The sequence below is a fragment of the Sapajus apella genome, unplaced genomic scaffold, assembly GCF_009761245.1.
Source record: "Sapajus apella isolate SASKATOON/1434 unplaced genomic scaffold, GSC_monkey_1.0 scaffold115, whole genome shotgun sequence".
Classification (NCBI taxonomy): Eukaryota; Metazoa; Chordata; class Mammalia; order Primates; family Cebidae; genus Sapajus; species Sapajus apella.
Genome location: NW_022437055.1, coordinates 1,709,046 through 1,731,725, shown reverse-complemented (window position 1 = coordinate 1,731,725; position 22,680 = coordinate 1,709,046). Strand labels below are relative to the sequence as shown.

The following is a 22,680-nucleotide window of genomic DNA, read 5'->3' as shown; positions in this document are numbered from 1 at the left end:
CAAAGAGATGGGAGAGAGGTTGTCATATTCTTGAAACTGTATAAAGGGATTTGAAGGAGATAAAACTGGATGGGCAGGGATGAGATCATGGATGGCCCTATAAGCCAGATTAAAAAGTTAAAAAGTTGAACTTCTTCCTGAAGGCAATAGGGAAGTACTGCAGGGTTTTAGTCAGGGAGTGAAAGAGTTAGAGCTGCACCTTTGAAAAACCAAAGAAAGCCAGGAAAAAACCCTGTTTTGGGTAGAGAACTGGAAGTAGGTAAATCAGCCAAGAGGCAAAGGATATTGACACAAGTCAGTGTCACTAGGGCTGGAGTAGGGGATGAATCTCATGGATAAAACTGACGGGATTTAGGGAAAATTTTTAATTGCAATGAAAAGAAAACAATTTATGATAGCTCCCAAGTTTACGGTTTGGGTAAATATGGCAGGTTCCTGACAGAGAAGATAATTCAGGACATACAAAACTAAACCTTTTATCAAGAAAGGAAGTAGTTATATACCACTTTTCTGAACTTCTCTTTCCCATGGAGTCTACAATAACATTCTATATATGATTTGGGGGGTGGGGAGCTTAAATTTTAAAGATCAGGCAATGCAGCTTTGGCAGAGAAAAGTTAAGTAAGGGTTTATCATGCAATAATCTAAATAGATGAGCTATCCTCTGCCCAGAAAAAAAAAAAACAAACAAATAAACCATACCTTGAATTTTTTCTCCAAAACTCTTTTGCCCACCTTCCTTAATAGCCAGGATCACAGATGTCAGAAATAAGTGCAGTATGAGAAAAGATAAGGAGTCTTCCTATGGCTTTTGAACTAAGCCAAGAGGAAAACTTCTAGCATAGATATTAAAGATCCAACTGCAAAGCTCCATGCCCTGGACCCAAAGTGAACACCTAAGTCCAACCACCAAACCACAACTTGCAAAGTAATCATTTTAACCAAAGGCACATGCATTTAACCTCAGTCCCAGACTAAGCATCCAGCAATCCCCCATTCAAAATAGCAGTTCCAGAGCCTATTAGTCTAGGGTCTCATCCTGAGATACACAGCCTAGCTCTGGCTTAATTTCTCTAACATCAGTCCCCTCTCCCCTTTTCCCAGACATATTTTGTACCTGTTTTGGAGTTTCAGTTATTTCTTCTTATTGAAGATTACCAGATCTGATCATCCAAAGAACAGAGCTGATTCTTTCACCCAAAAATAAGATGAAAATCAATGCCTTCTCTCCCCCAAATACAAGGTAAGAACAAACAGTAAAATCCCCAATCAACAACAGCCCCAAAAGGAGAGAGAGAGAGAGAGAGAAAAGCCTTTGAGAGATGAGTCAGCCTAGATGCTTACAATTCCGAAGGAAATCAAAGGCCTTAGAATAAACCGTTTGTCATTGCCTCCCTGCTCCAGCACACAGGGCTAAACTTAAGAGCAGTTATATGCTGCAGTTCTACCAGAAAAATTGGCATTGCCTTACTTGCCTTCAACCTTCTCGAGGTGCCAGTAGCCTACAATACAGAAGCAGAGTTAGGAAGACCAATGTCCCCCGACAAGAAGCAGACGGGTGGGGTGGGGAAGGGAAATGAGTAGGCAGGCTTTAACACTGTGAGAGAGGCACATAACAGGTTCTTGAGATTTGAATACTCATTCTCAGGCCTGACATTCCAAGCTAAACAGAAAAGGAGGCCCCCTACAGGAAAGAGGTGCCAAGAGACCTCTCTTGCTCCAGAGTCTTTCCCCTTACCCCTTCAGTATACTATGGCACTAGCCTGAAATGACCATGAGATTCGAAAGAAACTCAAGTAGGAAGATGAAGGCAAACCAATTCAGTTTCAGTCTAGAATTCAAAACATTTGCAGAAACACTATGTTTAGACAAATACCTGTACTGGTGTTACAGCCAAATAGAACTGAGTTCAAATTCAAGCTCTATGATTTCTTAGCTGTGTGATCTTAAGAAAGTCAGTTGAATTATCTGAGCCTCAGTGGCCTTCTCTATAAAATGGTGGAATGACACAGTATCCATTTCAGTGGTTGTCTCAAAGTTCAATGAATAATATTATGTGTGATATTTAGCATTGGTTTTTAATAAACATATTATTAAAGGTTCTTTGCAGGGGGCCGAAGTTTACCAAAAAAATCAGGTTTCAAAAGTAATTACAACAAATTAGAATTTGTATCAATGCATTGAACAGTCTACTCTGTTCAGTCTCCAGTAAATCTGAATTAAGTGAAGAGATCTTAGACTTTGGGAAATAGATCTTTCTTCTTCATTCTCCAATTTCACAGGCTCAAGTATTTAAAAAAATCATATCATAAAATTTAGAAAAACTAACTGCATAGGTTAATATTTTAAATGTTATTATTCAGATTAATAAAGTGCCTTTATATCCCAAAATTTGTTCTCTTTCAAACCATCCAATTCTACATTGTCACTAGCAAAAAAAAATGAATAAATAAAAAAACAAACCAAAAAAACCATATGATTTTATTTGGATCAGCGAAGAGGCTAGAATATTAGCAGATACCAAGAGGAAGAATTTGAACAAAGAGTAGAAAGGCACAAATCAAGTCCCCATCAATACAAAAAGGGTAAACACACTTGCATGGCAAGAAGCCTGTTCCTCACGTCCTCCCAAAACGCATGGCACAGATGGAGAAACAAATTAACATCAGAAAGGTCAACCACTTAAACATTGTGAGGACTGAAATGATTTCAGCTAAGCATAAATCCACAGCCTTCATGATTTGGAGGAGTAATTTGCTCCATTGGCCCCATCAAATAGGAATGGTGTAGTGCTTACTAGTAAACACCTATGGAAAAAAATGGGACTGCACTGATGCCATGGTTTAAATCCTTATAAATTAGGTACTTTATGGCATCACCAGAATTTTGTTCCAAGCCTCTGAGAATGCCTCAGAGTTTGGGAAATTGACAGTGCATGGGGCTGGGTGCCCAGAAGGTATTGCATCTACATTATTCAAATGTCTACAGGCAGTGGCAATGGATAAAGACATCCCCATTAATATATTACAACATGGGAAAGAGATATGGGTTTCTATATGAAAACATTTGGGCACAAATTTGGTCTGCTGACACATTCGCTTATTCATTCCAGAGCATTAATGAGTTAGCCTTAAAGTTGTTATCCCATAACCTCCATTTCAGCAAAGGCTGCTGATGCAATGAACAAAATGGCTCATTTTATACAATGCGGTCATGATGCTCCAAGATAATTAAATCCGGGGATAGTGTTCATCAATACATTGAGTCAGCCCATCATGTTATAACAGAAGCTCATAAACTAGGGGTAGTATTACTTTTAAAATATGTGGAGAAAAACCCTGGCTTCAAAAAAATAAGAAAGTTTCAGGAACATTAGAATGTAAGAATGTTTCAGAAATAGGACCTTAGCCATCCCCTGGTCTCAAATCTCCATTCTACAGGTCAGAAAACGGAGGTTTAGAGAGGGACAGGGGTTTTCCCAAGACCACACAGCTATTTCACAGCAGAGCTTGGACAAGAATCCACTTCTCTTCAGTTTCAGAGCTCTTGGCATTGACACACCAATGTTTGCTCTCACTAGCTGCAAGATTCTGCATTGCTATATAAAGAAATTGAAAGAATACACACATAATCAAAGCCTGATTCCATAAGCCAGGGGCGGTCATAGCTGAAGGCAGGCAGCTACCACATATTACAGTATCTTTGTAAAATAAGTACAGTTGTCATTCATGGAATCCTGTTTTGAAATTTTATTGACTAAAGAAACAACTCAAGCTCAGGATGCTGAAAGGCCATTTTTATGCTATAGACACCCCAAACGATAGTGTAAACAAGGCAACATGACATCTAATACACCAAGATATACATATTCTCACTATTATCTGCAATGTGTATCAGGGTACATAATAGTGTTACCATCACAAGCTGTGTCATGTATATCATTTTTTCCCCTTTTGGTTGCTGCTTCTATTAAACTGTGGTGGAAGAAGTAAAAAATAAGATGTGCTATCAATAGGAGGTAAAAGTTTTTAACGCCTAATTTGTCTTCTGCTTTTCATTTTCTTAAAAGCTTTCCATACGTCCATTATCTCCAGACCGTAGCCCACAGTAGGTGTTCAATAAGTGTTTGTCAGGTGAATCATCATAGGATTATAAACTCTTGAGAGTCTTGTGATTAAAACAGCTATTCATGATTCATGAATAAATGAATCATGCCACTTTATTTTTACAACAGCCCCTGGGATATAGGTAGGTTGGATATTTCCTCCCATTTTACAATAACAACAAACTAGGGCTTTGGAAAAGTTGTGACTTACCTAAAGTTGCACAAAAATGCCATGGAGGAATATGATCTGGGAACCAGCTGTTCCTTCCTATCCTCAGCCCAAGTCTTACCCTTCCCAACAAGCCATAGCAGCTCTTGGTATTCATCACCAACATCTGCTGCCTGGAACTGGGAAAGTCTAAACAAAGACTACCTTCTTTCCTAAGGATGTGGCTAGATTTTTGAGGTATTATTTTTATACATTGTTCTTTGCCATTCCTTGGGAAGATAGATACATGGATATATATATATATATATGTATATATATATATGAAGAATGTGTGTGTGTGTGTGTGTGTGTGTGTGTGTGTGTGTGTGAAAAAGGCTATTATGAAAGGTAGAGGAGAGGCATGCACAGAGGAGAAAGGTACCAAAAGCCCTACGTATTCTTCTCACTATACTTCTCACCCCAGCCCACCCCCAACCTCACAGCAAGGTATCCTGGCAAGGTCCTGAGCTGTAGACGGGAACTTAGCTACAAATCCCAGCCTCACTCCATGTAAGTTTACACACTCACTAACTATGTGACAGAGAGCAAATTATGTTGCTTTTCTGCACCTCAGATCTATGACCTTACAAAATAAGAATCATGGTATCTATTAAGTGTGGCTGTTAAGATAAAATAAAAGATAGGGCAGAATGAAAGTATTCTCCAAAGGGTACCTTGCTATGCCAAGCAAGCAAGCAACGTGAGGAATTGCCCTTCAAAATACCTGGGAGCCAAACTTGAGAGGAAGACTTAGCAGAAGTGCTACTATCTGGAATGAGGCAGATAGTGGCCCCTGCTGAAGAATTGCCTCTGCATCATCCTTTGAAGATGAAAATGGGTGCTCACCCACTGTCAGCAGGAAGCACACTTCTAGATGGAATAAGATGAATTGTATCTTCACTGGGTCTTTCGTGATCAGAGATGCAAGGCAGCTAACTGTGTGATGTGTGGGGATTAGTCTGCCCTATGAAATGTAGAAAAAAGGTAACTGGCCTACAAAAGGGATTTTAGTCCTGAACTTTGGCTTCCTTGGCACAGTGTGGAAGCCACCCATGCTAGGGATGCTGGAGGGAAGGGGAAAGCCATCTGCAGTAGAAAGCCCTCGTTCCTGGCCTGGGATCTTACAAGCTAGTCGAAGGTCATATTCAGTGTCTGAGGACTGTCCAGAAAGGCCCATGGGTCTAACATCATCCTTCTCTGCTCTAATTTAAATATGTTTCCTTCCCTTTGTTCTTTTAAGGACTATTAAGAATTGACTTTTTTTCTAGGCCCACCAGCACTGAACAGATCTCTACTCAGCTATGTTTTTAGTTTGCACTCAGTAAATTATGATTTATTTTTTTCATTTTCTCATCTCCCTGCCTCTCAAACCTTCCCTCTTTGAGACACACCCCCTTTCAGACACACAAATACACATTCCCACTCAGACATCCATGTACACACACACACACACACACACACACACACACACACACACAAACACACACACTTCCCTTCTCCAATGTAATCACTACAAGAGAGGGAAAAAGGGAAATGAGACTTAATTAAAAGAAGGATCATCAACATTTGCCTCTCCAGACCACATCTGTGGCTTCTACAGAGTGGGCATAAGAAATAAAGGACTGATTGGGACACTCCCGGAAACCATCTGAACAGAGGCCAAGCCAAAGAAACCTTCAGAATAAGGAAGTTCTCAGAATCAGTACTGAGAGCTTCTCCTCCATCTTTGTTCCCCTACTCCCACCCCCCTCTATTCTCCTTTGATTGTATCTTTCCCAACAAACATCCAATTTTCTGTCAGTTTTCTTTTTCAAAATCCTGTCTGAGTGGCTGTCACAGGGAGCTGGGGCTGTGGGAGATGTTTTTCCCTGTAGTTTTCATCTCAAGGATGATATTTTAAAACTACATTCAAACAAGCATGTATTTTAAAAAATCAATATCTATCTGTCTATCCATCCATCCATCCATCTATCTATCCCCATTCAAAATTGAACCACTCTCATGACTATGACGCAATCAGAAAAAGCTCTAGACCAGGAGTCAGGAGGCCTCCTCAGTTACTAAGCAGCTGGTGGCCTTGGGCAAGTCAGAGAGCGTTTCCAAGCCTGAAACATAACTGGCATAATTTATTATCATTCTGTTTATCTAAGGACACTGTAGAGATACAACTCTCACGTCTGCAAAGTCCTTGATTGTTCCACTGGACTTAGCTAACTCCGGGACACAGGGCCACACGGCTGCTATTGGCAGTTGAAGAGACAGCCCCCCCTCCCAGCCCCTCGGAGGGCCTTGGGCGCCAGAGTGCAGGGGACTGAGCTTGTCTCCACCCCGACCCTCCACCCTAGTACCGGCTACGTGCCCTTGGCTCTGAGCTAGGAACAGAGGTGAGGGTGGGAGGCTACAGGATTGTGCGCCCTCTGCTTCTCGGGTTGCCCTGGGTCTCTGGCTACCACTGCGTTGCAGAGAATGGCCTTTAGGCTGGGTTGGGGACCGCTGCACGCGTCCTGTCCCTGGGTAGCTCCAGACAGCGCAGAACCTGTAAAGTTAAACAAAGCCCCGCGGCACACAGAAACCACTCTGCTGCCTGCTCCGCTGAGAATTCGAAAAATTAAATATTTCTTGCGCGCTCTTAGGTTGGAGACTATGAACGCAAAAGCCTGGGCAACTTGGTCCGCACTCTCAGGTCTCCTCTCCCTCCCTCAAGTCGGGCCTTCCAAGTTTGAGTGCCCTCACCTCCCTCTCTCACCCCGCAGTGGGCTGCGCTCAGGCCACTGGTGCCCTGCCCCTGCACTACCTCTTGGCGAGCCTCTTGGTCCTGCCAGGGAATAAAAGGCTGCGTGACCTGCTCGGCAGTCCGGCGGGTGGCCGCGGTTAGTGCTGAGAGGAGCGGCAAGCACTGCCAGCGCTAGGCTCTGCCACTCAGATTCCCCCACTCTGGAAATCTTGGCGCGGTGGGGAGGGGGCTGATTCATAGCAATTTCCTACCCAGCAGCCAGCTCAGTGCCTTACGCATACCTGTTTGCTGAATTCCCTGGGCTACTCCCACTGGTTCTCACTGTACCCTACAATCTTCTCTCCCCTATTCACAGCAGAGCTCTCCTTAAAGATTCAACCCAAGGGTCCCTTCCCTGTGAGAGCTCTGAATCTTCCTTCCCCTGGCCATGCCACACAACCTCAAAGTACCAGTGAAGGAAGTGTAGAAATGGAGGTTCAGATGGTTAAGAAAGTTACCCAAGGACACAGCTAATTGGCGACAGAGCCAACATGAATCCAGAACTCCTGGATCCCAGCTCAGCACACAATTTGCCACAGTACATTGCTTCCCTGCTGCCCTGAGGGGCAGGGGACATTCTTTCTTGGCCCTTTGCACACAAGGACTGTGCAAGGAAGAGCTCTTCGCCCTCTTTGCCTCACTCTTTCTGCTCCTTGTTTCCCCTTCTTATCTAGGGCCTCTGGTCTTTCAAACTCAGAGATAGAAAGGTCATTTTGTTCCAAGTTCAGTGGTCACCAAGAGCAAAACAGAAGCTGACTTCACAAAGTCCTCCACCGACCTGGATGGCAATGGTCTACCACCCCCCTCTCCACTACTATGGTATGGGGGGTGGGACACCATCGTCCTCCAGGTCGGTGGATGTAAAATGTACTGTCTTCTTTGCATATCTAGGCACTAGGAGAAGTCAGAAGGCCATTCACACCTGCCCAAATCATCTTACCTTTTAATACCTCTTCCAAAAATACTGTCTTCTAAACTGCAGCCCACCAATCATAGATACAAATCACCATTCAACCAAGCAAAAATATGTAATTTACAAGAGCTAAATATTCTTGTCTGATGCAACAAGGGCAATATGGGATTATAAACACAAGCTCTTAAGAGGGAGAATTTCAAATACACAATTACACCCCCACCCCAATTGAATCATCTCCTGTCTTGGGGTCTTGAGCCAAGTAAATGCACAAGGGGAGTGTTGTCAACAAAGAGGGACAGAAATGGGGAAGAAAGGGAAGTGTCAAGAATATAAGAGACTATGGGTGAGCCCAGCAAGAGGGAAAAAGGGGGAAGCAGAGCCTGGGCAAAGGAGAGAAGGAAGAAAAAGGAGGGGAAAGGATAGAGCAGAGCTGCTGTAGAAACCCAGGCACACATGGACGTATTCTCCAAAGGCTCAGAGATATGGCTGTTAGATGCCAGGACTGGAAATGGCATCCAGAAGCCCAGTGTCAAGTTTCACTTATCCTCTAGTAAAGAGAGAGAGCGTCTGGCTTTAGCAGCAGCACTGGTGGCGCTCTTTTCAATGTAAGTGCCACCTCACCATCATTGCTACCACGATGAGGCCCCCATCCTCCCCCAGAATTAAATAAATCTTACCCAACACAGGAGTACCATTTGAATACTCAGGACAATTTGCCCTTTCATTGAAGGAGAGGAGAGGATCTCTCCCTCTCCTTCTGTTGTCAATGGACTGGGTGCTGTTCCTTTATACATTCTAGAGCACCAGATCAATAGAGGGCGAGAAAGAGAGGGAGCAGCAGTTTGAGACTGGTCCAATTTGTCCCTGGCATACCCCCCTCTCTGTCGCTGTCCTTCCCTCTGTCTCTCTGTCTCCTCTCTCTCCTTGGATTTTTCTGCAGCCCCTCCTTCTGGCCCTAGCAGCTGTGCTCCCTTCCTCACTGCAGCATCCTACAACCAGGACTCCCTGATAAAACACAAAACATTGGGGTACTTCTTTCTGGTGACACTCGCTTTTTAATGTGATTTTTTAGACCTATATGCCAGGAAAAAAACTTGAGTTGAGGTGGGAGAGGGTGTCGCAGGAGAGGAAAGGAAAATCTACCCAGGTAGTTAGCAAGATGGGTTGGCATTGGGGGCAAATGGGAGACATTATTTGAACCTGAGTGCATAGGGATCCAATTTAAGCAGAGGGCTGGCATACTAGAAGAGGCTTGAACTACAGCCATTGCCTGGTAACATATATACACAGAGACCACATGATATAGAGAGAAGGTAGATAACTGAATATCACTCAGCCTCAGTTTTCTCAACTGCGAAATAGGGAAATCAGTGCTCCATAATACCATAGAGAAGAATGTATGAAATGATGTATGTAAAGTACTTAGAACTTACCTTGCCACTGAAGCCCAGAGAGGGGAAAATAACTTGCCCGAGATCACATAGTAACTAGCAGAGTCAGGATTGGAACCCAGGTCTCTCATACATTCCCCTCCCCAGGAGAGTGCCAGTGCTAACCTTGGAGACTTGGTTGTGGAAGTGGGGAGGCAGAATAGGAGCTGACTTTGTGCATCTGAATATAGATGCTCTATCACTAAGTTCCAGCCTCAAGGGTTCAGGCTCCTGCCTCATTCCACCTTCTCATCATCACTCAGGTAATCTCATGCCATCTTGGACTGATTTATTGCCACTTTAGTGCCACCTCTGCAACCTAACTGAGGTGGTGACTCACCCTGTCGCTGGCCAGGGCCTCTGCCCTCCAGGAAAGAGGCTTTCTTCTTAATTGACTGCAGAAGCCTCAGCCGCAGTGAAGCAATGCTCTTCCAGGCAGGCTTAGAGGTGGAGGGCTTTGAGGAGGAATGGAATAACTCTTTATCCAAAGCCACTGCCCTCCATCCCTGCAGTGCCTGGGGTCCTCTCTTTAGGTTCCTTTTGATAACTCCTCGAGTACCCTCAAGTCCCAATGTTTCCTAGGGATTTCACCCAGGACATCTCTTGCTGCCTGTATAGAGCTTGCACTGTGTGTCTGGCACAGTGCTAGATGCTGGAGGGATATAACGTAACAGGAGACACTCCTGGCACCCAAAGAGTGCTCACAAGAAGTTTAAAAATATTAATATGGCATCTTGGTAAGAAGAAAAAGAATACAAGTGGGGGTGAGTTAGGAAGTCCTTTTAAGGAGGGGAGGTGATAGGCAGAAGGGCCTCATCACAACCCCAGGGATTGCAGTTGTGACCTGGACTCTTCTGCGGCCAGTGAATGGCATCACTGGCTCATTGGTGCAGGGATTTCTCTTAAACACAGCGTATTGCAAGTTAACTGAACTTCTGCCCATCCTCTGCATTTCTGGCCTCGTTTGGGGGCATCCGCTGGTGGCCATGTCCCCCCTCCCAGACTCGAATCCCCTTTCTTTTAAACTCCCATATCTTTATATTTTTGAAGAGGGTGGGGGAAAGAGGGAGAGAATGGGCATTCTCTGTATGTTAACTGAAAGAAGTACTTCCCATATGTTACTTCCTCTAAGCCTCACAACTACCTCGCGACCTAAGTCAGCGACTTGCCACGTGAGTCAGCTAAGAACTGGCAGAGCTGGGATTCGAACCTATAAAGAACTCTCAAGCCTGGGCATTTTTGCATGACACTTTAAATAATGAGCCACGGGAAAGTGGGAGGGTGAAGTCCATCTCCCTTTCCCCTGCAGTCCCTCTCCACGGAAAAGAAGCAAGCGGAGGACAGGAGCCAGAAAGTCATCTGGCTGCGGAGCATTCCGGAGTGACCCCCGCCGTCACCACTCCCGTAGTCGGCTTATGGCGGGAGGGCACCCCAGAGATTCTCACGGGGATTGTGCAACCAGAACCAGAAGGGCAAAGCACCTTTAGCGACTCTATCGCCCCCTGCCGCCGGTGGCGCCCAGTCCGAGGCTGGTGTTCTCAGGAGGGCTAGTGGGCTAAGAAAAAAGCTCCCCGACTGACTGCCCAACAGCTGTTGCTCGCCAGTGCTAGGCTGCGGACAGCTTTGCCAAATGTGTTGACATAAGCGGGAGGGAGGAACATTTAGAGCGCCCTACTATGTGTCCAGCCCTGAGTCAGCGACGTCTAATAGCCCTTGTCCTTTATGTAACAAACGTGATTCCTTGCGAAAGAGTGAGCTCTCCATTAAGAAAAGTCTTCAAGCTGAATTAGAACAGGTTTCGCAAAAAGCTTGTCTGCCAGTCTTAACTCCTTACTTCTTGAAACCAATAAAGCTCTCCGCCCGTAACAGTCGCCAGTTCTCTTCAGTGGGGGGTGGGGGGGAAGGGGGGAGGAGGGTCGGGGGAGAGAGAAGCACGTGGCGTGGCTGGGGGATGGTTGCGGAGGGGGGCAGAGGTCAAGGCAGTGACAGGGCCAGGGAGAGGGTGCGGGGAGGAGGAGCCTCCGGCGGGGTCGACATGCGCTGAGTCAGGGTCTCCACGGAGCCCTCGCGCCCGCTCGCTGATTCCCCAGACCTTCTCCTTTTCCTGGGTTCAGACTGGATTTTCCTTGGACCCAACTCACTCACTCCCCTTGCTTGGTAATGGGGAACATGGGGGCAACACCCCAGGTTAAAAGGAAAAGAGCTTCTGTGCCCCTCCCAGCCTGGCTTGCTCATCCCCCCTCCTTTTTTCCCTCCTCTCCCCCTTCTCTTCCGCCCAAAGGGAAGGCGGGGGCGGGCTGTGTGTGTATGTATGTATGCATGTAAGCGTGTGTGCGCGCGCGCCGGTGCAGTAGATCCGTGTGTGCATTCGTTGTGTGGCCGGGTGTGGGGGGTGTGTACGCGGAGCATGTTTTAGCTGGAGTGCTTGGTGTGGTGTGTATTTGGTTTGCGCTTTGACATAAAGCATGTGTTTGTGTGTGCAGGCTTATAGGATGTATGTTTCTGCACGATTATAGTGGGATTATGTGGGTGCGGTTTGAAGGTGGGTGTGTGCTGTTCCTGCCGGGGTTTGTGGTCGTGCTGTGGTGAGTGTATATGTGTGTGCAGTGTGTGGATGTCTGTGCCCATTGAAGCTTGCATGCATATGTGTGGTGTGTGTTTATGCATAGATGCGGTGTGTCAATGTGGGTTTACAGGTGGTGTTTGTTGAAGTGTATAGTGTGTGAATGTGTTCGTGAGCAAGACTCCTCTATAAGTCAGTCTACTTGAGGTGTGTGTTCAAAGGTTAATGCATGTGAGGGTGCAGTGTGTGTCTTTTGGTGTGATGTTCTCGTGTGTGTGCTGTGGACGCATGTGGTCAGCTTATGTGCTTGGATGAAGGGGTTGTGTGTGTTTTGAAGGGAGATTGCCGCGTTAGTGTATGGGTGCGGTGTGTGAGAGTACAGCGTTACTAAAAGAACCCCAGGGACCGTGTGTGTGGTTGGGGGCGGGGGTGGGAGGGACCTTGGGCTGGGACTGAGAGGAGAAAGGAAGCAGGGGCCGCGACCCCATCAGGGGTGCCCGCTGGTCTGATTTTCACCGTGGGGGTTCGCCTGCCCGCCCACCTTTGTGTCTGCAAGGCCCGCTGGGGCAGGGTGTGAATTTACCTGGCTGCTTAGAGGAAAGAAGAGGAGGGCGCCGCACGTGACTGGCCAGGTAGGGCGCCTAGGGCGCGATACAGGGGCTGGTGGGGGTAAGCTGGAAAGATTATTGGTCTCTGACCTGACACCTCTCCCCCGCCCAGGAGATCCCAGTTGGTGCCCAGCTGAGCCCAACTATTTGCTCAGGGCCTGGCTGTTTCACACCTTTTTGGCTTTGTGTGGGCAGATTCAGTTGCCTGGAAGCCCTTTCCCCTTGGGCCTTGTGACAAACTCCTACTTATTTTTTAAAAAAACCTAACTCCAGAATCACAAAACTTTTTCTGCTCTTCTGTACTTTTCCCTCCCAATTTAGCCACCACATTTACACCCTTCATACTTCTCATGACATGATCATACATAACTGCAATAATTTCTCTCTCTTTTTAAACTCTGAGCTGCCATAGAGAATACCTGGTGTGTAGTAAGGATAGTTGTAATCATAATAATGTTGCCATTTGTTAGGTACCTACTGTGTGCTGGGCATTGTGCTAAGTGCTCTGGCATGCATTATCTCCTTGGGTCCTCACAATGATCCTGTGAGGTAGATGGAGCTATGATTATTGCTATTTTTATACTTCACACATCAGGCTCAGAGTAGTTAAGTAATTTCCCCAAGACCCCACAGACCCTAGGAGGCAGAGCTGGTATTTGAACTCAAGTCTGCCATATTTCCTAAACCTTTCTTACATACCAGGTGGCTTTACTAAGAGTCCCCTGATTCCTGCTAGACATCGAAGTTTCTATCAAATATTATCATTTCTTTACGAATCTTCCTTTTGAGTTTACTGATAGCACCAAGAGTACTCAGCATAATTACTTTCTTTGTCTCTCAGACATCTGATACTTTCTCCACCTAATTACCTGCTTTGTTGATACCTCAAAATCTGTAATTACTCTAGGCACATGTGCACCTACTAGCTCCAGTTCTGGGCGCTCTCTTTAGGCTGCTGCTGAAAGAAAGAGTTGAAAATCAACATTTTCTAGCCATAGGGTCAGGGGAATTGGGTATGGAGGGAAATGGAGGTGAAGAATCAGGACGGAGTCAGAGAATGATTTCACAGCTCCCCTGGACCCATTTTTACAACATCACTGCCAGAAGCTGGTATATGGTGAATTTCAAATAGAGCAAGCATCTCCATACCAAACTGCATGTAGAAAAACAAGCAAATCCTTCTCCTCAGAAAAGATTATTGAATGGACCCCATTTTATATTATTCATGAGTTGGGGGGCACTGCACTTGCCTAATGGGGCTCATGCTGCTCTAATGCCTTCCAAGCAGCCTCATCTAAGAAATCCAAATTAAAACAATACATCGCATTTTGGGGAACACATTTATGGGGGGGGTGTGGTGTCATCCCAGTCACAGCAAAAGAGCCTCTGGAAGCACTGGCTCCCAGCTCAGCCCCCACGGAACAAGCCTAGACTGCTGCAAAGAGGTCAGGAGGTGGATAGAGAGGGACAATTCAACAGTGGTGAGTCACTTCGCCACTTTTCAGGGGGGAAAGTGAGAAGCACGATTTAAATTGCCACTGTTATTATTGTGCCCTTTCATCTGGCACAAATGAGCCTGGTTCGTGGATGAAAAGCAGTTGGAACATCCATAAAGCTTCCCCCCAGCTGGGCCAGGGTCAGCACCTCATCCTGGGTGGGCAGGAAAAGCATTGCCAAAAGCGTTATGTAGCCAGAAAGTCTCCGTTTAGCGGGGAAAAGGGAGCCTAGATACGTCAGTCTGTCAGGCAAGTCACAGACCACCCGAAGCCCCTTGGTTTCGTCAAGCTTAAATCCAAACAAGCTGTTCAGGCAAACTTTGGTATCTCCCAGCATCTGGTCGCAGATGCTCAGCTTTCCTGCTGCTGTGGGGCCAATCTGACACCTCCTCACTCTTCTCTCAATATACTGGCTTCACTTCCACCTCCTCACAGCTGTTCATGTGATGCCTCTCTTCCTCAGAGGTTCTGTCCCTGCTTCTCATCCCCAGCACACACACACATACGCAGACATGCATAAACACATCACTAGACTACCCATCTAAATCCTGCTGTGTAAGTTCCACTTGGGTTCATGAAGGCCGTCTGGTTCACTCCAGCTCAGCGTTGCTGCCTGTGAAATGGACAAACTGCAAATCTGAAGAAGCCAAAAGCTCAAGGCTATGGCTTCAAAGATGCAGTCCTCAGCCAGGGCCTATTAGCATAACGGAAAGCTATCCATCTCTGCTGCCCCCTACCCATATAAATGGGGCAACAAGAGGGGCTATCAGAACCCCAACATGCCACCACCATGGGATGGGCACACAGACACACACACGCACACACGCACACACACACACACACAGACACACACAGACACACTTTCATTGGAGCTTAAAATCACCACCGTAAGTCTTTCTCTCTCTCTTTGAGTTCAGGAAATGTATTTCCATAACATGAAGATTATATGGGGAATTGTATAGGTAGAAAAATGCTTTAATAACTCCCATTACTGTCCAGTATAAACAGAGATTTGTTTGATTTCACTCTAAAAATAAGAATCTGAAGGAGCAGGGCACCAAAATGTGGATTTTTGTGGGGAGAGGCAGATCATGGTTTCCCCATTAGAACGAAGCCCTTGAAGATCAAGGCTTTTGTTTTTTCCATGTGGGAAGGGCAGGGAAAGACCATAGGCTTTGGAATGAGACAGCTTTGTGTTGGTAGTCCAGCTCGAGTGCTTACTTGCTATGTGATCTTGGGAAGGTTACTTCATGTCTCTGAGCCTCAGTTTCCACAGCTGTAAAATGGAGATGTTAACATCTGCCTAGAATTATTTAGATGACTAAAGGAGGTAAGCCACAGAAAACACCAGCCGAGTGCTTAACAGATACAGTAAATGTTTAAGAAAAGGTTAGTTAATTCCCTTCTGCATTTTTTTTCCTTCTCATGTAGGCCAGAGTGTCTCAACCATCGTGTTCAGGGAGTGGAGCCAACTGACTAAACTGCCAATTTCCTCATTACTGGCTTGTCTAACACTCTTGAAATAGTCCCTCTTCTTTTAGGATGATTTTTGATCAGCCTAATGCAGCCCCGGAAGAATTGGACCTTAAGTCCAATTCTCACTCTGCAGTTTCTCCTCACAGTGTTAATGAGACCAACGTTTCAGATGTAATACTCCACACGGGAAAGTTTCGAACTTTCTGCTCACTGTCCGGACTTCCCTCTGCCCCAATTGCTGACCCAGCCCCAACCTGTCTCCTAAATATGTGCCATTATGCCCCAGAAAATAAGAGCATGACTATTTCCCGACTCAGATTGCCCTATGACTCCTAATTTATTTTTCCCTCACTTTCACTCTAGAAATAATAGTGCCTAAGGCCATCCAGTTTCTAGCAGCCACCTATGCTGACGAGTAGATGGGATGATGGAGAAAGATATGATGGTTCTCTGAGATATGCTATACAGCACCTGAAATACATCTCTGATTAGTTTTTATTTATTTGTTCCCAATTAAAGGAAAATAAATTCTACCCTTTGCCAAAATTAGTGAAGTGGAAGAAGACCCGAATGTGAACCCCTTCCTCCCTGGTGCTTTTGCCTCCCTCTAGAGACAAAAGCAAGTCACTGCAAGCTAAAGCTACATTTGAGCAGGGAGTGGTGGAGGAAGATCAAGAAATTGGGGGCGGGGGCGGGGTGGTGGTGGTGGATATAATCCTAGGGAGGGATAAAGAGACTACAGAGTAGAGTACTATTGAGATTTGTGGAAGGAAAAACTCTGAAAGGTCCTCCCTTAAATGTTCCCAGACTCTGGAAGGTGCCTTCAACTCCTCCCTCTCCTTCACCCCTTCTCTTTATCCTACATACTACCCTCACTGACGTCAGATTCCGTCTTGAAAGTGAGTCCCCCTGAGGATTTAAGAATTTTGAAAAATTTCTCCAGCTCCTACCCCTGTCTGCTTCTACGGAAGTCCTGGAGCCTCAGCTTTGAGAAGGGAAATAGGAGGGGTAACAATTAGGTGTCAGCCATATCAGACAGATAATAGTTAGAGCAGGGGTTCCAGATATGCCCACACCACTTAGTGAGTTTCCTTAATAAGCAGGAACCTACTGGCTGCTGAGTATTGGGTGCCCATCCCGAGGAAGGCTTGTGGTGTCTTGAGAAGTGTATCTGAGACGTGACAGTAGCTGCCAAGGCTCATCAAACATGCCATCTACCTACTTCTGCTGATACATGTGAGAACAAATGACACTGCCAGAAGGAAACAGAAATCGTTTCCTAGTGACTCAGAGCCCCATCAATGAGGACACAGGTGGTGTGTGTGTATTGCATCTTGCAGTTGAAATTCTTTTTCACAGAAAAAGATTTATAGATAATTAAATAAGTCAAAGACCAGCATCTGGGTCCTGGGGAAAAGATCACCAACATCGTGTTGACCACCTAGTAAATGCCTGCCATATGTCAGCATGAAGCTTTGCAAATGTTTCTCTCTTTTAATTTCACTCAAGCTTTGAAGTCAGATCAAAAAGGATTGTAGTCCTTGCTCAGCCACCGTGTGACAGTGAGCAAGTTACTAAACTTCTCTGGGCTTTTGTCCTCAAAATCGAGACAATAATACTAACCTCAGAGAGTTGTTATGGTTAGAGATAGTTTATGTAGAGTGACTGGTATTTACAAATAGTAAATATTTGTAAAAAATAAAACTTCTTTGATAACTGAGCATTTAATATAATGACATCTACAACTGCAGTAATAATAACTATTATTATTACTTACATCCTCAAAATATAGACATTATTATGTCATTTTAAGAGAGGTTAAGTAACTGTCTCACAGCAACGTTATAAGAGCTTGCCTGGGATTCAAACCAGTTGTGCCTCTTCCCACTCAGATTTGGTGGAAATGTCATGATCATTGGCAAGATCACGTTTGGCTGGCCTGATCTAGTCATTACGTTTAAACTAAAATTTAAAGAAAAAATTTTCCTTAAACTATGTATAGTGGATTCTAGATCACTGTATAGGTTATTTGCATATCACAGGTCCTAAATTTGCCTTTTTATGCCTTTTTAAATTATAACAGTAATTTAAGAAAAAACTTAATAGACTGTAGAAAACAGAGGGAAAAATAACTATTATTCCACCACCTTAATAGACTCTATCTTATTGTCCAATTTTTTTCTACTCTTTCAAAAATGCATATTTGACAGTTACAATCATACCATTTTCCATGTTATTACATATTCTTCACAAAAACAATTTTTATGATTCTATGCAATCTAATAAGTGGATATGTCATATGATTTATTTAACCATTCCACTATTGTTGGACATTTAGGTTGTCATAGTAGGTAAGTGTGAAAACAAAAAGGAATGACGTTACTTTCACCATTGCCATAGTCACCCTCAGGGACCTGGTGTCTTGCTCTATCAATGCTCAATGCTTTCCGCCATTTGATATTTAAGCTTGATAAATGTCAACTCTACTGCTGAAGCCTGAGATACATTTGCAAAAAATTATTTTCTGCTGGTTTTCATCACACAGATTCTGTATTTCACCCTCATGATGGGTAAAGTGTGGGCTAAGCTCTAGAGCATCACTTTTTTTTCCTAGGGAGAAATGTCTTCTGAGGTACAAACAAGTAATAAAGAAATTTGGGGAAGTCCTGTCATTGGTGAATGGGGGTGCTTATCTGACGACCGACCTAGGGAATGGGGTGTCTCATTGGCCGTCACACCCCAGCTCTGGAAACTGATCCTGCTGCAGCACAACCAGGCCTGGCCTCAGCAAATCAATTCGGTCCCATCTCCAAGAAAAGATCAAATTTGTATGTAAAGTGGGCCCCAGGGTCCCTTCAGCTTTAGAGCTTTGGCTGCTTTACAGAAGTCCAATTGTTTGAAGCCAAATCCAATGCCAAGAGTGAACTGGGAAGAGAATTTCAAGTGGGTCAATTGTGCTGTCTCTTTTCCTGGGAAAGAAGGCCTTTCTGGGCCCCCATTCTTCCCAGACCTCAGTGATGCCTCTCCCAAGTACCTTCATATGGTTGCCCATTGCCCATTGTCCATTGTCACCCTCAAAAAACTGCAGTGATGCAAACCACCATGGCACATGTATGCCTATGTAATAAGCGTGCACATTCTGCACATGCATCCCAGAACTTAAAGTAAAATTTTAAAAAAGAGTTGAGCCAAAAAAATAGCAAACATGAACAAAAGAGTGATGATATTCTAATGAAGACAAAATAAACCTGCTCCTCAAAAAAAAAAAAAATTGCTGTGACATACCATCTCTTTGGCAAGGAGAACAGGGGTGAAGGAACATTTAGATACTGCCCCAATTCTGCCCAGTCAGCAGACAGCTTCCTCCCCCAACCCCATCTCTGACTCCTGAAGAGTTCTGAAAGACATTAGAAGGGAGGCATCAAGGCAATTGTAGCCCCATAGAATATCAATAGTTACCCACAAAGTTACCCTTCACGTTGTTCAACATTTCTCAGGGAGAGTGCAATGAAGTGAGCTCTTGCCCAGTCAAAAAACTACCCAAAGATTATTTATTTCAAAATGATGCCCTGTGACTTAAGTGAGATCATACATGTAATGAATCATACATGTAAGGGCCCGGCATTTGAGAATTACTTCATATATATCAGTTGCTGTTGTCTGAGTGACAGAGCTGATGTAGGCAGTGGTGTGCTGCAGGAGTGTGTTGGAAGACAGGTCCCACCAGACTAGAAATGCAGCAGCAAATATAAGGTCTTACACTTGAGTTCAAACACCAGGTACAGAATGGAGACTCCACAAAGAACTTGGGTTTACTTAAGGAAAAAGAGTAGCTTTAGTTGAAAGTAATTCAATATAAATAAAGTCTTTGTGTAAACTGTGTGGCTGTGCATGGGATTTGTGAATGGTGCATATATGAGTGATGTGAGTATATTGTGTCGTTTGTGGAAAGTATGTGATGCATGTGAAGCGTGTGTGTGTGTTCATGGCTTTGTAAGTGGGCATGCATAGGTGTGGTAATGTGTATGTTATGGGTATGTTTATGACTACTAATGTATGTACCTTGGGTGTGGCATAGGCTTCCAAAATAGGGAAAGTCAGCCATCCAGGACTATATTTATAGGGGCACAGCTGGAAAGCCTCTTTTGGCCTGGCCATTGGACATTTATAACTTGGAGTATGTTCAAAGAAAAGCAGCTAGACGTGGGTAGGGGCCTTGAAACTATGTCACATGTTAAACAGATGAAGACACTGGGAAAGTTTGACCTAGGTAAGAGCAGGTTGAGTAGGGGGTGGGATAATGGGGAGAGCTGGCACTATTTCTTAGGAAGGAGGACTATGAAAGTCAATGCCAGGGCCAGAAGGCAGAAGTGCCTAGGACAGAGATTTGGGTTCAGTTTAAGGAAAAGCTTTCTAATTCTAATGAACATTGCTGTTTTTAGATAGGAGTGGGCTTCTGGTGTAATATGGACTCCCTCCCCTGTGTTTATTCATAAAGGAGCCTTCATGTCCTTGATCTCATTGGAGTCACATGACAACCTTCTAGTCCAAGCAAGGGTGAAATGGTTCACCCCACCCCCTTTTTCAGGGTAGAGTATTAGAGCAGTAAGGCCTCAAAAGACATCTTATAAAACTCCCTTATGTTTTTGATTCACCAGGATCATATAAACCTTAAAAATATGCAAAAGAAAAAACTAAACTCTGTGTGTATGCAGATCTCTTTCCTCCTCAGAGATCTTGCTGCTGGCCAGAGGCTGTACTTGAACTGGCTAAGTATGCTGTGGTCTGTTAGCAGGAGGTCAAACTCCTGGGATGGTTCTCAGCAGGGCGTTCGGGCTGGCAAGAACTAAAAACAGGTCTCTGCTGAATTAAGTTTCTGAGGCTCCTCCTCTCCCTGCCTCCCCTCCCTGGACTGTGAGGGGGCAGAGGAAAGAGGAGACAACCCCTGGTTTGGTCTATGGCTGGTGCCCAATGACGCACTCTCACCAATATAGATATTGGAGGTGGAGACTATGGAAAAACAGGTGGCCATGGGGGCAGGTGGCAGCCTGAAGGGGGTAGGGCTTATCAAGGGGGAGTGAAGGACAGTGTGGGTGGGGGTCCTGGGGTATGTCAAAAAGAAAATACCGGTCTCCTGAAACTTGAAAGACGAAAATATAATCCATTGTCAAAATGTACTTTGTAGAAGCAGTTCTAGGAAAGGGGTGAAATGTGACCCACATAGGCCGGTGCTGTGATCTTTGCACACTTATGTCCTAAATTCCATAGAAATAGGGGAACCAAGCACTGATCTCAAGTACCCAAAGAAAGAATACGGCTAAAGAACCCAGGTGTCCACCACCGGGCAGTCTGGGGCAGTGGGCAGCTGGCAGAGCCTAAACTGACCCAGATAAGCTGCCAACCTGTTGGGTGACCTTGGGCAGGCTTTTCCCATCTTCAGTGTCATCATCTCTTAAATGAAAGGGTTAAATTCGACGACTCTAAGGGGCCCATTGCTGATATTCTGTGTTTGAGATTGAGACAAAGGGACAAACTTCAAGGCAAAATGAACCCCCACCTCCTTCAGGGTCCCTGGGGCCTGGCTTGCCCCGTCAGGGACATTCATCTTGGGCCTTTAGGGTCCTTGACTTGCGGGACGCCGCTCCTGCGCGTCTGGCCCCAAGGACCTGGCAGTCCCTGCAGGCGGCTGAGCCAGCGACTCCGCCCCCGCGTTCGTCCCGAGTCCCGCCGAGCCATTAGCGCGATTGCTCGCGGTTCCCGGCAAAGCTGGTGATTTATGCGGGGCCTCGACGGGGCAGTCCCTTGAGCCAGGAACAATTAGCTAAAAAGCCAGCAGGAAGAGAGGCAAGGGGGCGACCAGCCAAGCCCCAGGGCGCCCGGCCGAGGTTGCAGCCGCCGGCGGCCCCGGGCCGAGCACCCCAGCCCCCCGACTCGGTGGGCCCCACTCACCACGACGGGGGCGGGGCTCAAAGGCCGAGGCGAAAAGGCAGTCCAGTATCCACGCCATGACCCGCGCTGAGTGCCCGGCAGCTCGCGTTAACCTTCGCGTCGTGTCCGGCACCGGCCGCCCTAAGTAGCCCCCGGGTGACCACGCCCTGAGCCGCACCCTGCACCCAGCTAAGAGTGTCTTGGTCACCGGATACCTCGAGCATGTCACAAAGGGGGCAGGGCCTCAGGGGAACCCCCCCTCCCCGCCAGAAGAGAGGCCGCTGGTCCGCAGCCCCTTGCCCCACGCGAAGGGAGGTCAAGACTCACAGCTCCTGTCCCGGAAGCTCTGACTCTGAGGGCGGGACCCTGCCCCTACCCTAGGGAGCCCAGAGTCTGAGAGGAGACGCCATCTCAGCCCTGGTGAGCCCCAAATCTGAGAGGGAAGGAAGGTCCCCGTCCCCCACCCCCACCCCAGGCGCCCTTGATCCGGCACACAAAAGCACGCCTGTCCCCAAAGGCTGGAATTTGAAGGCGAGGTTGCGCACCTGTCCCAGGGAGCCTCAGATCTGAGGGCGAGACTGTATCCCAGGCTCTAGAAAACTCCACGGTTTAGCGGAGAGTTATCTCAGCCCTCAAGAGGCCTAGTCTAAACGGGAAGCAGTGTGTGTCCCAGGATAACTGAATCTAAAAGGGAGGTCCTGTCTCAGCCCTTGGGGACCCTCCCACGCCCATCCTTAAACCCTCCCTTAGGGCAGGCATCGCCTTAGCCCCGAGTAGCTCCAAATCTGATTTAAATCACTGCTCCATTCTAAAGGACCAGGAATGTGAGTAGGAAAAATGATTTTTGCCCGCTCAAGAAGACCGGTATCTGAGAGTAATCTTATTTCCCTTGTCCTAGAAATTCTGCAGGGAAGAGGGAGATGCTCTCCTGCCTGGGAACCTTTGTATGGAGGGGGTTGATCATCAACTGAGATAAAAGAACCCAGTGTCAAGTATGCATAAATGTGGGGTGTCCCCAGTTGCTGCCGTCTTACAGATTCCACTGCCAATGCTTTTGCTTGGGGCACTGATATGGGAGGGGGACCAACATTTATTTTTAGAAAGAATTTGATATTTGATATTTCAATGGGGGGTGGTACTGTTTTGGATTTTCTTACACTTCTTTTATGGCTTTGTA

At 45.9% G+C, this 22,680-nt stretch overlaps 1 protein-coding gene and 1 long non-coding RNA gene across 4 annotated transcripts in view; one reads left to right on the top strand and one right to left on the bottom strand.

Annotated features, from left to right (window-relative positions):
* ARHGAP36 (Rho GTPase activating protein 36) overlaps positions 1 to 21,697 on the bottom strand; it is a 30,915-nt gene extending 9,218 nt beyond the window's left edge. Inside the window, exon 1 of one of the 3 annotated variants that reach the window (XM_032260204.1) lies at positions 21,525 to 21,697. In XM_032260204.1, the coding sequence (XP_032116095.1) occupies positions 21,525 to 21,582 (58 nt within the window). In that variant the 5' untranslated portion in view covers positions 21,583 to 21,697. Of the gene's footprint in view, positions 1 to 1,117; positions 1,249 to 7,107; positions 7,238 to 21,524 lie in introns of those variants that run through there. The other 2 variants (XM_032260206.1, XM_032260205.1) reach the window with 2 other exon arrangements.
* A 43-nt stretch (positions 21,698 to 21,740) lies between these two features.
* The window catches only part of LOC116537970, a 41,611-nt gene continuing 40,671 nt past the window's right edge, over positions 21,741 to 22,680 (top strand). The window contains exon 1 of the long non-coding RNA XR_004263441.1: positions 21,741 to 21,923. This is a non-coding gene — a long non-coding RNA (uncharacterized LOC116537970). The remainder of the gene's footprint in view (positions 21,924 to 22,680) is intronic.